Source organism: Carlito syrichta, unplaced genomic scaffold, assembly GCF_000164805.1.
Source record: "Carlito syrichta isolate Samal-C Ts95f unplaced genomic scaffold, Tarsius_syrichta-2.0.1 Scaffold78725, whole genome shotgun sequence".
Taxonomy (NCBI): Eukaryota; Metazoa; Chordata; class Mammalia; order Primates; family Tarsiidae; genus Carlito; species Carlito syrichta.
The window spans coordinates 1-16,397 of NW_007022821.1; the positions used below are offsets into that span (position 1 = coordinate 1).

Genomic DNA, 16,397 nt, shown 5'->3' on the forward strand with positions numbered 1-16,397 from the left:
CTTTACAGTCTGTCTATTCAGCAGTTTGCAGTCTTGGTCCATTCAGAGAATCTCACCAGTCCACCTATGCCGTCGCCATCTTGCCCCGTCCTCTCTGACTGTGGGCACTCTAGTCCCAGCACTGGTCGCTTAGGGTGCTCCTGGGGAGGAGTCAGCACCAGCCCATGAATGCCCAACCAGTCCTGGACCACGTTTACTTCCCCAAAGGGTACCTGCTCCAGCTCCCCATCCAGTTTCAGCATAAAAATTTTAAAAATAAATTTAACAAAGGAGGTGAAATATTTGTACACTAATAACTATAAAATGTTCCTTAAAGAAATTGAAGAAGACACAAATACAAAGCTATCCCAAGTTCATAGATCAGAATTAATATTGTTAAAACACCCATGCTACTCCAAGCAGCATACAGATTCCATGCTATCATTACTACAATTCTGAAAGCATGCATCACAGAAACAGAAACAAACAATCCTAAAATTTTAAAGGAAACACAAAAAACTCCAAATAGCCGAAGTAATACTGAGAAAGAAAAAAAATGTCAAAGGTATTACATTTCCTGATTTAAAATTATATTACAAAACTATAGTAATCAAAAGAGCATGGTACTGGCATAAAAACAGAATGACAGACCAGTGGAACAGAACAGAGAGCCCAGAAATAAATTCAGACAAAGACACCAAGAGAACACACATGGGAAAAGGGTATTCTCTTTAGTAAATAGTTCAGGGGAAATGGAATTTCCAAATGAAAAATAATAAAATTAGACTATTGTCTTATACCATATATAAAAATACATTCAAACTAGATAAAAGACCTATGTAGAACTTGAAGCCATAAATAAGCCTAAAAGAGAACATGGGAGTAAAGCCCCCGGATATTGATTGGACTTGGCAACGATTTTTTTGGCTATCACAACAAAAGCTCAGGCTACAAAAGCAAAGAATAAGTAAATGGTACTACACCAAACTAAAAAGCTTCTGCACAGGAAAGGGTACAATCAACAAGATGAAAAGGCAACTTATGAACTGGAAACAATATTTGCAAATTACATATCTGATAAGGGATTGAAATCCAAAATTTAGAAAAATAAGACACAAGTCAATAGGAGAAAAATAAATGCAATTAAAAAGCAAGTAAAGGACTTCTCCAAAGAAGATATGGAAATGACCAATAGATGTACAAAAATGTATTCGACATCTCTAATCATCAGGGAAATGCAAATCAAACCACTATGAGATATTGCCTCATATTGATTAGGAGGGTCATTTTAAAAAGGCGAGAGAAATGTTCACAGGGTGTGGAGAAAAGAGGCCCCTAGCACACTCTTGGGAAGAATGTAGAATGTGGCAGCCACTATGGTAAACAGTATGGAGGCTCCTATAGAAATTAAAAATAGAATCACTATATGTCCCAGCAGTTCCTCTTCTGAGTCTATACCCAAAGAAGATGAGATCGACCTTGTAAAGATGTCTGCATTCCTGTGTTCACTGAGGCATTATTCACGGTAGCTAAGACATGGAAACAACCTAAGTGTCTGTAGATGGACAAATAGATAAAGAAAATGTTGAACACACACACACAAAATACATGAAATATTAGCCTTAAAAAAGAGTGGGATCCTTCCATTTACCACAACATAGATGGATCTGGAAGACATTATGTGGAGTGAAATAAGCCAACAAAAAAGAAAAATATCATGTGATTTTAAAAAGAGGTCAAATATATAGAGATAGTATAAAACAGTGGTTACCAAGGGTGGGGTGGGGAAAGGAAATGGAGAGATGTAGGTCAAAGGAAACAAAGTAGCAGATACGTAGAATGGATTAGTCTGGAAATCCGATGTATAACAGGAGCGCTATAGTTTTAAAATATCAGAGATTTTAGCAGTTCTTGTCAAAAAAGTAACTATGGAAGATAATAGATATGTTAATATGCTTTATTAGAGTAACTATTTGACTATAGATGAGAGAGACCCCTCAAAAACGAAATTGTCTTTTGAAGGGTGGTCCTCTTGTAGTACACTCAGGTTTGTTCCTTTGGACCAGTCAACCAAAGTTTTTATCTGGATGTTTTGAGAAGGTTGCCTCACAATTTGCAGAAGAAACATCCCGAGTTAGGACAAACAGGTGACTGATTCTTCCACCATGACAATACAACTGCCTACACTGCACTGAGTTATCAGTAATTTCTGACAAAAATGGCATGATCCTCATGGCCCACCCTCCCTGTCCACCAGATCTCACCCTGAGCGACTTATATTTTATTTTTTAAGATGTGGGGTACAAGTTGGGATTGGATACATAAGTGGTTTATGTATAGGTGACGTTTAGATTCCATTGGACCTCACTTCACCTGGATTAGGATCAGGCATGCTTATTGATGTTAAGTACCTCCCCTCTGCCTCCCCTGGCAGCGTTCCCCTACTACCAATCCCTTTCTTGTAGTATTATGCTAGATGCTCAGGGCCTGCTTAAGCAATAGATCACTGAGTATGACAGACTCTAAATCCATCTAAGTTGCTGTGAAGTTCATAATTTTGTTCTTCATTATGGCTGTATAGTAATCCATTGTGCACATATACCACTTTTTTTTGTACAGTCCACTTTTGATGGGCAGCATGTTTGGTTCCAAGTTTTTGCTATTGAGAATAGTGCTTCAACAAACATGTGTGCACGGGTATCTTTTTTGTAGAATGATTTGAGTTACTCTGGGTATATTCCCAGAAGGGGGATTGCTGGGTTGTATGGAAAGTCAGTTTCCAGTTCTTTAAAAAATTATCACACTGTTTTCCATAGAGGTTAAACTAGTTTGCACTCCCATCAACAGTGTGGAAGTGTTCCCTTTTCCCTATATCCTTGCCAGCATCTGCTGTTTTTTGTTTTATTAATGATGATCATCCTTACTGGAGTTAGGTGATATCTCAATGTGGTTTTGATTTGCATTTCTCTGATGATTAGTGAGAGGGAGCGTTTCTTTTCGTGTGTCTGTTGGTTGTTTGCATGTCTTCTTTTAAGAGGTGGCTATTCATGTCTTTTGCCCACAATTTTCTTTTTCTTTTTTTAAAGCAGGATTTATTAAGAGGACAGAAAAGCTTCCACAGTGGGAGAGGACCCAAAGGGGTTGCCCTGCCCACTTTTTAATGGGATTGTTAGTTTTTTTCCTTTCAGCACGTTTGAGTTCCTTATAGATCTTGGATGTTAGGCCTTTGTCATATACACAGTTGGTAAATATTTTCCCCCATTTTGTGGATTCTCTGCTCTCTTGATGGTTTCTTCGACTTTTTCATTTGTTGGTTTCCCTGGATAAAAAAGTCCTCAAAGGGAAACATTTTGCCGATGTGAAAGAAGTAAAACAAAAAACAGCAGAAGCACTAAAAGGTATAAAAATTGATGAGTTCAAAAACTGTTTTGAGCAGTGAAAAAAGCATCTCAATAGGTGTATTGCATCAAACAGGGAGTACTTTGAAGGTGACTAAAGTTTAAACATGTAAGAGTAAATACATAATTTTTTATAAATAAATTCCATTCTTTTGGGGTCCCCCTAATTAAATGTATTTTATATCATGTTGTAAACCTCAAATATACACAACAAAACTTACTTTATAAAAGAAATTATTATTTCATATGAGCTTTGCGCAAACATAGGTTTCTAAATTCTCTTTAGTAAGATAATATAGCCTATGAGCATTGGCTCTACTAACTTCTAAGTGTATCACGCAGAGAGATATATAAATACATTTCTCTCCCCTTTCTAGTATTGTACATATAATAAAATCATACAGAATACTTTTTTCAAAAACACTTTCACACTATGACAAAATTCTTAGGTGAAAATAACTTCATTGCCAGGTGTGGCGCACGCTTAAAACCCCAGCACTTTGGGAGGTGGAGACTAGAGGATTGCGTGAGTCCAGAAGTTCAAGACCAGCCTGGGCAACTTGGTGAGACTTTGTCGCTACAATAAATAAAAAAAATTAGCTGGATGTGGTGGTATGTACCTGTAGTTCCAGCTGCTCAGAAGGCTGAGGCAGAAGATCACCTGAGCCCAGCAGGTCAAGGGTGCAGTGACTGTGAGTGTGCCTCTGCACTCCAGCCTGGATGACAGAGTGAGATGCTGACTCAAAAAAAAAAAAAAAAAAAAATTACTTCATTAGTCAGGGCTGCATCTTCACATACAGTTATAAATCTCATGGGTTTGTAGGGATCTCCCACTGGGATCACTTTTTTCAAACTTATCTTTAACTTCAAGATTTTGTTTTTATTTCTTTTACATCATATATTAAAGTAGGAAAATATGAGACCCTTATGAATCTGGATTTAGACTGAGAAAGCGAACACAACATTTCTGTAGAATCAAAGTTGTAGTGTAGGTACATATAGATCTTGCTTTAGGGAAGGAATGCCCAAATGTACACCAGGTGGAAAGAACTTAACATTCTCTTTGTAGAAGTATGGTTGGAGGACTGCAATTGCCGTGGAGGCTAAATCTCAGGAGGAATGGCCAGATTCTTTTAGGGAGCTGCTTCTGTTTTTGTGCCTAGACCATCTGCTGACAGCTCTAAACCCATGGCAGCTGACTGCAATTCCTGTTGATACGTGAAAGGCAATTAACATCTGCTATCTCCATTTCTTCTTCTTCTATCAGGATTGAACTTGGAGCAGGTGTGGGAAAAATCCCCTGGAAGTTGTAAATGAGTCTGCTTCTGGGCTAAACGTGTGGACACTTCATTCTTTCCTAAGGCCTTCCTTGGGATAGAGAGAATCCGACAAGAACCAAACACTCTGCTTATGTATCCACATTCCAGGAAGAAATGCCAGAAATTTCAGGCTCAGATTTAAATCTTTGTTTGTAATAGTTTTCTTTCCTTGTGATACAATTTCCTCTTAATTAATCAAGAGGGATTTTGTCTCTGCATTGTTGGCACTTAGTCAACATTATCAGATGCTGCTGAACTCTGAAAATACATCAGACAGATTCCTAGATAGAGAATTAACTAATTCCCCAAATTGTTTTAATCATAGGAGATAAATAACCCACATGACAAAAAACTAACATTAACTTTTTTTCAAAACAAATGTCTCACTATCAGAAGTAATTAACATTTATAACTTTTTTAATGCTCTTACACAGCTGTTTTCGATTAGTAAGTTTAATTGCATGTCACAATTGGAGGAAAAGATATAGTTTTAAAGTCCTAATAGAACTGATGAATGAGAAATATGGTCTTACTTTAAAAAATTATTCATTGCTGAGCTCCAGGCACTTTTACATGGTTTAATACACAGCAAAGATGGTTCTCTTTCTGTCCATATGACCTGTCTTTTCAGTTATTCTTTAAAAATATTGCATTTCAATCTTTGTTTTGAGAGTTGAAAAAGTATCTTTGTCTACATGAACCCAAAGGCCAGCTAAGGAAGGCTGTGTTATTAAAAAACAAAGAAGGGGGTGTGTGCTTCTGATTGCATTCATTTATTTTGTCTTTAAATTTTTTTGCATTCATTTATTTTGTCTTTTTAAGCAAAATATTTGAAAAGATTTATTCTAATAATAATTTCTAAAATTCAATGTGTGTGCAGGTATTTAAATTTATTTTTGAAATGATTGGACCAAAATTCTGACTATCATCTTGTAAATTAACATTACTTGTTTATACAAGTAATTCCAACCTGGGACTAGACACAATGAGCCTCTAATCATCTGAACCTTGGTCCAGTCCCCACAATTTGAACTTCAATGTTCTCATCTGGAAAAGGAAGTTTAGATAAGATTATCTAAGGTCTATCTGTAACGAGTTGAAGAAAAAAAAAAAAAGCAACTTAGGATCTTTGCTAACTAGTATGAAAGCAGGCATAAACTTTGAATCAGACAGATCTGAGTTTGAATCTCAGATATTATTCATTGCAGGAAGTTGGGTTTTATTTTACTTAGCTATATAATGGAACTAATTATCAGCTGTACTGAGGGTGCTGAGGTTTACATGGGAACAAGCCTGTAATGTTCCTAGCACAATTTGTACACATACTGTAGGTGCCTATAAATGGTAGGACCATATTAAGGTCAAGAAAGACATAGGACTGAATACCATGACTTGATCCAGTAATTTCTACTCTGGCCCTTGGAGAAGAAAGGGAGTGAGCATGTCACTGTCCTTTGCCAGCAGAGATGTCCCTCTGCTGTGATGAAACTGTAGCTGTCAGGATTTAAAAAAAGAACATCATCAGAGCAAAGGCACCATATCTTGGCAAGGAATGCTTTACATAGTTTCCACCGTCATCAAGCTGTCCTACCCCCCACCCCCACTCGGCTTCTATTTAAATCGCAGACAGTCCTCTGGACCACACTCATTTTAGCCAGTGCCCAGATTACCAGCAGAGAAGAGACAGGTGGGTAGCATGGCTCCGGGAGAAAAGGAGAGGGAGGAGAGCCCAGCCAAGAGCGCCCTCCGAAAGGTACGCACGGCCACCCTCGTCATCAGCTTGGCCCGGGGTTGGCAGCAATGGGCGAATGAGAATAGCACCAGGCAGGCCCAGGAGCCAGCAGGCTGGCTGCCCGGAGGGACCCAGGACCTACCTCAACCTCCTACAACAGTCCTAAGTCCCACTCTTCACCAGAAAGCTCAGAGTGCCCCAAAGTCTCCATCCCAAAAGCCAGAGGGACATGGAGATGGACAAAGCTCAGAGGAGGCCCCTGAGGTTTCCCACATCAAAAGGAAAGAGGTGACCAAAACAGTGGTCAGTAAGGCTTATGAGAAAGGAGGGGACGTGAACCACCTCAGTCACAGGTATGAGAAGGACGGTGGCATGCCTGAACCTGGGCAGCTGGAGAGTGACATTGACAGAATCCTCCAGGGCCATGGCTCCCCGACTCGGAGGAGAAGATGCGCCAACCTGGTGTCTGAGCTGACCAAGGGCTGGAAAGTGATGGAACAGGAGGAACCCAAGTGGAGAAGCGACAGCGTAGACACAGAAGACAGCGGCTACGGAGGAGATGCTGAAGAGAGGCCTGAACAGGATGGAGTACAGGTGGCCCCCACCAGGATCAAGCGTCCCTTGCCCTCCCAGTAAGTTAACACATCTTCCTACTCCTGTCCCAGGATCACACTGAGCCCCAACTAGCTCTGGGAAACCAGAAAGCCAGGGATGTCTTACTAAAGTTAGAATGAGGATTGCAAACATTAGGCAGGCCATAAGGACCACAGCAGAGGCATGTCCTTAGGCTGGAAGGGCAGTGCCAACATCAGGCATGGACCCGTGATCAGGGCCTGCTTCTGTTATTTGAACTGAATGCCCAAGTTTTAGCCCCAACAAAGATGAAGCCATCAGAAAGGATGTCTGGGGTGAATTCTTTAAGTTCATTTTATAATAAGCAACAAACTGGTGCGCTTCTTTGAGAGACCAGTGCTTTCTGATAGGCTGATTAGGGAAATTTTTTTTTAAAAGATATGGGGTGCAATTCAGAATTAGGTATACAAGTGGACATCATACAGGTAAAGTGTGGGTCTCCCTTTGGTCCCCACTTTCCTGGTTTGAGATCAGGTACCCTTATTGATGTTGATATTGTGTTCCCACTCCCACCCTGGCAGTATTCCATTACTGCCAATCTCTTTCTTATAGTATCTTATGGGATAGTAAATGGTTAGGGTCTGGGAAACTTTTATCTTGCCCCTGATGTCTATAATATTATCAGAAGATATGTCTGCTTAAACAGAACCTATGGAACACAGATCTCTATAACTCCATAAACAGATGAAAGACTGCTCTCTAATTAGAGAGCAGGCTCTTAAGTCAGAGAGACCCAGGTTCAAATCTCAGGTCTGTACCAAACTAGTTCTTTTTCTAAGCTGACTTCCCTGTTTGTAAAATGACTGCAACAGTAAGCTTTTGAGAGACGTTATTTTGGATTGAGAAAAGTAAAAAATAAAAGCACCAAGCACCGTGCTTGCCACAGACATTCAACACATGAAAACTACTACTCATATAGATTCTATTATTTAGCAGCTTTTTGAACTTTCAAGAAGAGGTCTGTCCTATTTGTAAACAAAGACAAATAATTAAAATATCATAATCCTAGAACATTTAGATGTTAAGTACACATACACAGAATCAAACTGAAACATTTGTTTTAAGACAGTAACTCCTCATAGCAGAAAGTCGGGATATCTCACTCCACAACTTCAGGGCATCAAAATATAGGAAAAGTCTCTGATGTCATAATTCTTATACACTGACTCCTTTTAGGAACAGTTGGATGTACAAATGTGCTATTCAAAGCCTTTTGGAACAATAATAAAATTAAGAACAAAACTGGTTACGTAATTTGGCAAAGAGCTATCTTTTAGTTTTAAATTTAAAGGGGTTTTGAAAGAAGTAGAACTACTACATTGCAAGCTTTCAAGAAAAAAATGAAGTGACAAATTTAGGTAATTATAACAATCTGTCATACATTTAGTGTGTGCTGAGTGTTTAAATGCTTTGTCTTTTCAATCTTAACAATTCTATAATGTAGATATTAACTCATTTCAGGGATGAGAACGCATTAGTTCCAAGAAAAAGTTTACTCAGCAAGGTAGTGCAAAGGTGAGACTTGCCCTACTCAAAATGCAGTGTTTTGAAAGTAGGTATAGTACTAACACCTATTAATATAAAAATATTGGGAAACTTGTATGAGATTTTACAGCCCACAGGATTTGAACTCAAACATTCTGGCCCTGAATCTCATCCTCTGACTAAACTGTCTCCCCTTAAAATAGAACCTGGATGCAGGACCCTGCTCAGCGTTCCTGAAATCAGGCAGGTAAATGGGCACCTTAGTGTGTTGATGTGCAAAAGCTTTGAATGAGAGACAATTGGGTTTGAATCATGGTTACTTTGGAGATCCTGAGTATCTCTGTGCCTCATCTATAAATGGATGTGATAATTAGTATTTCGTGGAGTTTTTTTAATATTAACTATGTCAAGCATTGGACACAGGGGAGTGAATTAGTAAGTTGAAACCATAATAATGCAAGGAGTTAGGACTGGTGATCCCAACCCTTCAAGATGCTGGGAGATTGGCTGTCTAGGTTGGGGAATAGTGGTAGTTGTTAAATCTCTTCTTCCCTTCTTTGCTTCCTGTTCCTCAGTCTTAGAGTACGTGGGGTACCAGAATGTTGTACACAGCAACAGAAGTTCTTAATGTCAGTGGTAATCCTAGCTGTGCTCAGGAAACTTCAGCAGAAGCCTAATGTGACTTTTTGCCTGATGGGACTCTCAAATACTGTTTTAGGAATGAGTGCCATTATTGAGTAAGCCAATCTGAAAGGCCTTTTTGTTCACTTATTTTTAACTACAGGTACCATTCTCTCTCTGTTATCTGCCAATAGAGAGAGAATAATGTATTATGGATGTTTAAGTAGAAAGAAGAAGTTTCTTAGTAGTTAAGATATTCCATGGATAATAGAAACAAATCAAGTGTTATGGAAAAATAGATAATTTCTTTACCTATTATAGTGTTTTTCCTAACTGGGGTTTTACTATGAAAATGGTTTATGTTTTGTCTTATTTTTAAAATATTTAGTCTTTTGATTGTATATGACTTTTTGGGTTCAGTCCCTCTAGACAAAGGCAATTTGATTTCTCTCCCAGAGAGTAAAGGTCCAAGATTAAAGCACCAATCACTCACCCACCCAGTCCTCCAAATTCTTTTTTTTTTTTTTGAGTTGGAGTCTCACTCCAACGCCCAGGCTGGAGTGCCGTGGCACACTCACGGCCACACCAGCATCGACCTGCTGAACTACGGTGATTTTTCCATCTCAGCCTCCCAAGTAGCTGGAACTACAGGCATGCACTACCATGCCCGCCTGGCTAATTTTTTGTCTGTTGTAGAGATGAGGGCTTGCCAAGTTGCCCGGACTGGTCTCAAACCCCCAGGTTCAGGCAATCCACTTGCCTCAGCCTCCCAAAGTGCTGGGATTGCAGACTGAGCCACCGAACCCCAGCTGGTCCTCCAAATTCTAGTCAGTAAAATTAATGGTAGTTGAGCATGAGATGCCATCTTATAGATAAGGAAACTGGCACACAGAGATGCTAAAAAAAATATCCAAAGCACAGGATGAGTAAGTGGTGAAGTTGGGGGCTGATGTCAGAGCCTGCATTCTTAACCACTATGCTAGACTACTTTCAGTAGAGAATACACTCAAGGAATAAAATGGAGATCAAAGAGTTAGCTTAATTAACAAAATCCCCAAAACTCCCAAAGTTCAGGATTTGGATGCAACTGTATTGAAGGGCTTCACAAGAAATGAAGCAAAGGTATGGCCTCCTACTGCCTACCCCTAATTCTAGAGTTGGGAAGCCTTTCCATAGACTCATTTCAATTTGTGAGGAGAATCACAGCCCTGGCTCTTAAACCGAGTTGATAACAGGACAGATGGCATAACCTCTAATCACAAATTTTCAGGTTGCCTTTAAAAAATTAGAATCAGGTGTGCATGCGAAGATTTGTCACATAGGTATATTGTGTGATGGTGAGCCTTATCCCAATGACATTGAGTTCCAACACTCAGGGAATCTAAGTTCCTAATTAAAAATTAAAAGGAAATGAAAACTACATCTAAGAATCAGAAACCCATATAATACACAGTTTAAACAAATTACCTCTGGATGCTAATTTGAGTATGTATCTTTTGTTTGCTTCCTTTAAGTTATAAAATTAATATAGTACCAACATGACAGAGAATTTTGAAAAAATTCAACTGTCACCTGGAGATTAACATATTATTTTCCTTTTCTTTTTCATTTCTTTTTTTTTTTTTTGAGTCGGAGTCTCACTCTGTTGCCCAGACTGGAGTGCAGTGGCCACTACTGGCCACCGCAGCCTCGACCTGCTGGGCTCCGGCGATCCTTCCACCTCAGCCTTCCAAGTAGCTGGAACTACAGGCGCATGCTACCATACCCGGCTAATTTTTTTGATTTATTGTAGAGATGAGGTCTCACCAAGTTGCCCAGGTGGGTCTCGAACCTGTGGGCTCAGGCAATCCACTCACCTCAGCCTCCCAAGTTGCGGGATTACAGGCTGAGCCACCGAACCCTGCTAACATATTATTTTCAACTGAGCATAGCTATTGAATTCTTCAGCATAGCGCATATACATTTTATAGCATTACAATTGTACCATAAACTCAAATTTGTATTGCTCTGAGTATTCTTATAAATGTTATTAGTGATTATGTACTGTTTTTTCATTATTTAAGATCCAGTAAGTACCTAAAACAATGCCTGGTATACAGTAGGTGTTACAAATAATTTAATAAAATATGGAAGGAATGTGAAAGCACCCAGAAGCTTCTTAAAGCCAGGATGTATTATGACTTACACAGTAGGACAGAGCCATAGCTGGTACTCAGGAGACAAAGTATGAATTAATGACTTGCACTACTCAATTTCTTCAGAGATATTTCAAGTCTCTTATCTGGCAGGATGTCCCAGCCTGGAGTCTGGCATGAGATCTGAGTTCTACCAAGATGGCCTTGGGCTGGCTGATTATACCTGTCATTGATGAGCATACCTCCAAAAGAACAGGGGCTTTCTCTTCTTTGGTAATTAGATTGGAAAGCCCAAGCTGTGGGCAGCTGAACAAGGATAGTCGGTGGGGAGGCAGGTGACAGTGAGGACAAGCAGGGCAGAGAAGTCCATTCCACCTCAGGGTGGTGCAGCTCTTAGCACTGTTTGATACATATGTGATTTTTTAAAGTTATAATAATTGTGTATGCGATTTTTGTATGCTGCTTTTTCTCAGTTAACTTTAGTTGCCATGCACTTTTATTCATGTGTCTATAAAGAATACTAGTGTTATATGTAGCTGTGCATTTCCAATTCCAATTCTATTATAAATTACGAATATAGCTGAATGTAGCAAGGGTAGAACTTTTGAAAAAAAACAAAGCATTGGAATTAATGGAAGTTCGCCATCTAGTGGATACCATTTCCTTTTTTTGAAAATGATGTGAATGCAAGTATGTCTTCCTCCTTGTCCATGTCTGTTTGGTTCCGGCATTTAGATAACCAGATTTCAGGAAGTGAGTTTGGATCGAGGGATACTGAAGTCTGATCTGCTCCTGAATTTTGAACAGTAAATTCTGAGGCTAACTCAGGCTGCCAGTCACATAAATAGTTTCAGCATTACTTGAATATCTCCGATCCCAATACTTCAAGTATGACACCACTTGGTGTTGGGGAGAACAGAGGGTTGGTCGCCGATGAGGATGAGTAGTACAAATCTCTTTCAGACCGTTCAAGTTCACATTTTACCTGTGAAGGCAGAGAGACCTAGGGAAAAAGTAAAGGAGTTTGGAGATATAAAAATGTCAGGAGAGTCTTTTAAAGACAAATTTTGCCCATTTTAAAATTAGGCCTGCACCTTCATGACACTACTGGTCTACACTTTGCAAGCCTGGTTTGTTGTTATTTTTTGTTTTGTTTTTCAGTAAGAAAATTCATTCTAAATTCCAGGGTTGCACACATTTAAAACACAGCTAATTTCTCTACTAGGTGCCGAACTTGCCTGCTGAGTGGCATCACTGCATAGTAGAAAGAGCAGTGACCTTAGCCTCAGACAATTTTTTGTTTAAATCCTATCTCTGCCTCTGATTTAGAAGAGTACATCGTAGTAGTTACTTGGAGGCTCTGTAGCCATCTAAATGTTGGTTCAAATTCTAGTTCTACCACTTAATAGTTTTGTCAATTTAAAAAGTTACTTAATCTCTCTGGTCTCAGTTTTCTCCTCTGTGAGGTAGAAAGAATAATGCCTATCCCATGGAATGGTTTTGGGAAATATTAATTAAAAGTGTTTAGAAAAATGCCAGCACATAGTGTTCAGTAAATGTTACGATTGCTAACTAGTGTTTTTTTCAGGACTTGATATTTCAAAGTTTGTGGTACATCATTGATACTATTCTAAATATGCTCTCATTAAAAATCCATATATGAAAATTTATACATGACTAAATATTACAAAGTATGTGTGATGGTATAATCCCCATCTTTGGGAGATAGCTGAATTCAGAGGTCCTATAAGGACTGGATTCCTGAGTACATTTATAGATTCCAGTTCTAAACTGTTACTCACATTTAATATATACATATTTGCATTAACTTTATGTAAGGAAGCTTTAATTTGTTTTAAAATAGAGTTTAATATCATTATCATGCTTAAAACATTACTGTTATTCAGAGAAAATCTAGAAAGACATATACCAGACTAAGGATAATGGTGGGGCTGTGTTTGATTTTTCTTCTTTTAATTCTAGTTTTTTAAAAAAATTTGGGGTCTCACTGTCACTCAGGCTGGAGTGCAGTGGCATGAACACAGCTTACCACAGCCTTGGCCTCCGGGCTCAAGCGATCCTTCCACCTTGGCCTCCTGAGTAGCTGATACTACAGGTGCATCCCACCGTACCTGGCTAATTTATTTTATTTTATTTTCGTACTGACAGGGTCTTGCCATGTTGCCTAGGCTGGTCTTGAACTCTTGGGCTCAAGCAATCTTTCCATCTCAGCCTCCTAAAGTGCTGGGACTATAGGCATGAACCATTGCACTGGCCTTTATTTTTTATAATTAAAAAAATGATAAAGACTTACATTGAGACGCATACGCATGGAAAGCACGAAAGAAAAGCAACACATGGGTGTTCAAATATCAACATCCGACTTCTTCACTCCCTCTCTCCTTTAGGGCAAACCAATTTACAGAGAAACTCAACTGCAAAGCCCAGCGGAGACATAGTCAGGTGGGCAGCTTGAAAGGGAGATGGCAACAGTGGGCTGATGAACACATGCAATCCCAGAAGCTCAACCCCTTCAGTGAGGAATTTGATTACCAGCTGGCCATGTCCACCCGGCTGCACAAGGGAGATGAGGGCTATGGCCGTCCCAAGGAGGGAACCAAAACCGCGGAAAGGGCCAAGCGAGCCGAGGAGCACATCTATCGGGAGATTAAGGACATGTGCTTCATCATCCGCACAATGGCTCGCCACAGGCGCGACGGCAAGATCCAGGTGACTTTCGGAGATCTCTTTGACAGATACGTTCGTATTTCAGATAAAGTTGTGGGCATTCTCATGCGTGCCAGGAAACATGGACTGGTAGACTTCGAAGGAGAGATGCTGTGGCAAGGCCGAGATGACCATGTTGTGATTACTCTGCTGGAGTGAACCTTCAACCACAAAAGCCACACTGGACTCCCTACTGTCTTAATGCTACATGCTAATGTATTTACATTAAAAGGCAAACTCTCTGTATTAAACCATTTTTACATAAATGACTTTCTGGTATTCTCTTTCTATGAGGAAGTTTGAAGATTGAGAGAAAACACATGCAGAGTATTTCAGAAGGCACATGGGATGATTTTAATATACAGTATTAGTATTAATATTTGAAATTCCACGAACTTTTGGGGGGGATTGGGGTCTTCCTGTGTTGCCCAGGCTAGCCCCAAACTCCTGGCCTCAAGCAATCCTTCCATCTTAGTCTGCTGAATAGCTGAAATTATAGGTACAAGCCACAGTGCCCAGCCACTTACCTTTTTTAAGGCAAAATATTTGGCTATTCATTCCAGAAATTATTATAAGACTTTTAATTAAACATTACATCTAAGAATGCAGACTTTTGATAAATATCAGCAGAACATAATATAATGTGTCATTTCTTAGTAAAAAGAAAATTTCATTATGTCTGGTAAAACTAAACTTAAAATTGTCTAATAAGCTTGACTTTGTAGTATTGTTTTTATTATAGTATCACTTACAAAACAGAGAAATAGTATATAAAAAGTTACATTTTCCATATGATGTTGAAATTGTTGAAGTTCCTCTGTGGACTTAGATTCTAGCAGGTTTCCAGTAGGAATTAACCTTCCTTTTGCTGTGTGAGTTGAGCAAATCCCACAAAAACAAACACCACTTGCCATCTTAGTGCCAACAAAGGCAGTTATGTTCACCTTCACTAAGAAAGTAAACCAGAGATAGGACATTCAGATTTACTTGTCTTTGCAGAACTTCCTGAAGTTTATTGTTTTGGTACATGTCAGCATATAATGAGTCATGCTACTTACATTTAAGTCAATGCACAATGGACAAATACAGAAAATTCTATGAAGTGAAACTTTCAGTGTAAGATTCTCATAAAATCATTGGTGAATTAAAAACAAATTTGAGATACTTAATTTTCCTCATGCTGTTAAGAAAACATTACTAAATGTCTGAAAGTCATAAAACAGTAATATTAGTCTTGCCAGTATAAAAAAAGTTATGGTGGCAAGGAGAAAATTATTTGATACTAATGTGTTAGTTGTCAATTTTTTTAATTCAGTGAAAGTTACTAAAATGCATTGATATTACTGTTGTTAAATACAAAAATTAATGTCAAAATATACTTCAAAATAATAAGCATTAAACTCTTATAGAAATTATCTGTTTCCTGCATGATTCTCTTTCAAATGAAAGGTTACAATATCTTCTTAAAGAGAAAATTATCTTTTATTGTAGAAGACGGTTTGAGTTCCTCTGGGTATATTTCCAGAAGGGAGATTTCTGGTTCATATGGAAGGTCGATTTTTAGATCTTTTAGAAATTGCCACACTGTTTTCCACAGAGGTTGTACTAGTTTACACTCCCACCAACAGTGTAGAAGTGTTCCCTTTTCTCCACATCCTCTCCAGCATCTGTTGCTTTTTGAGTTATTAATGATGCCTATCCGATTGGAGTTAGGTGGTGTTTCATTGTGGTTTTGATTTGCATTTCTCTGACAATTAGTGAGGTTGAGCATTTTTTCATGTATCTGTTGGCTGCTTGTATCTTTTCTTTTGAAAGGTGTCTATTTGTGTACTTTGCCCACTTTTAAATAGGGCTGTTTGCTTTTTTCCTATAAGCTCGTTTGAGTTTCTTATAGGTCCTGGATATTAGGCCTTTGTCAAATACATAGTTCGCAAATATATTTTTTCATTCTGTGGGCTGTCTTCCCACACTCTTAATGGTTTCTTTTGCTTTGCAGAAGCTTTTCAGTTTGATGAGGTCCTACTTGTCAGTCTCATCTCTTTTTTTTTTTTTTTTTTGAGTTGGAGTCTCACTCTGTCCCCCAAACTGGAGTGCAGTATTTTTACTATGTATTTGCAGGTCATGACCTAGGATCCAGACACAGAAGTTCAAGTAAGAGGTAATACAGGACTGAAATAGTCAATAATCATTGGTAGAGAAGAGAGGATAGGTTTGAGAAATATTTTGGTGTTAACGTTGGCAGTACAATGAATTTGATTATATGTGGAGCTCTATGAATTGATTTATGTGGAGAAATCCAGATTTTCTAGCTTACGTGAGTGGACTGCTTCCAACTTATACACTTAATAGAGGAAGAGAAGCTTATTTA

General features: G+C 38.8%; 1 protein-coding gene across 1 annotated transcript; it reads left to right on the top strand.

Annotated features, from left to right (window-relative positions):
• Positions 1 to 6,336: 6,336 nt before the first annotated feature.
• On the top strand, positions 6,337 to 14,298 carry ABRA (actin binding Rho activating protein). Its single transcript, XM_008054346.2, has 2 exons — positions 6,337 to 7,060; positions 13,711 to 14,298. The coding sequence occupies exons 1-2, from the start codon at positions 6,393 to 6,395 to the stop codon at positions 14,186 to 14,188; spliced, it is 1,146 nt and encodes a 381-aa protein (XP_008052537.1). The 5' UTR covers positions 6,337 to 6,392; the 3' UTR covers positions 14,189 to 14,298.
• The last annotated feature ends 2,099 nt before the right edge of the window (positions 14,299 to 16,397 follow it).

Excerpts from the sequence above, each read along its gene's own strand:
- ABRA (XM_008054346.2), top strand. The coding sequence starts at position 6,393 with ATGGCTCCGGGAGAAAAGGAGAGGGAGGAGAGCCCAGCCAAGAGCGCC. Across the intron at positions 7,061-13,710 it reads AAGCGTCCCTTGCCCTCCCA|GGCAAACCAATTTACAGAGA; the intron begins GTAAGTTAACAC and ends TCTCTCCTTTAG.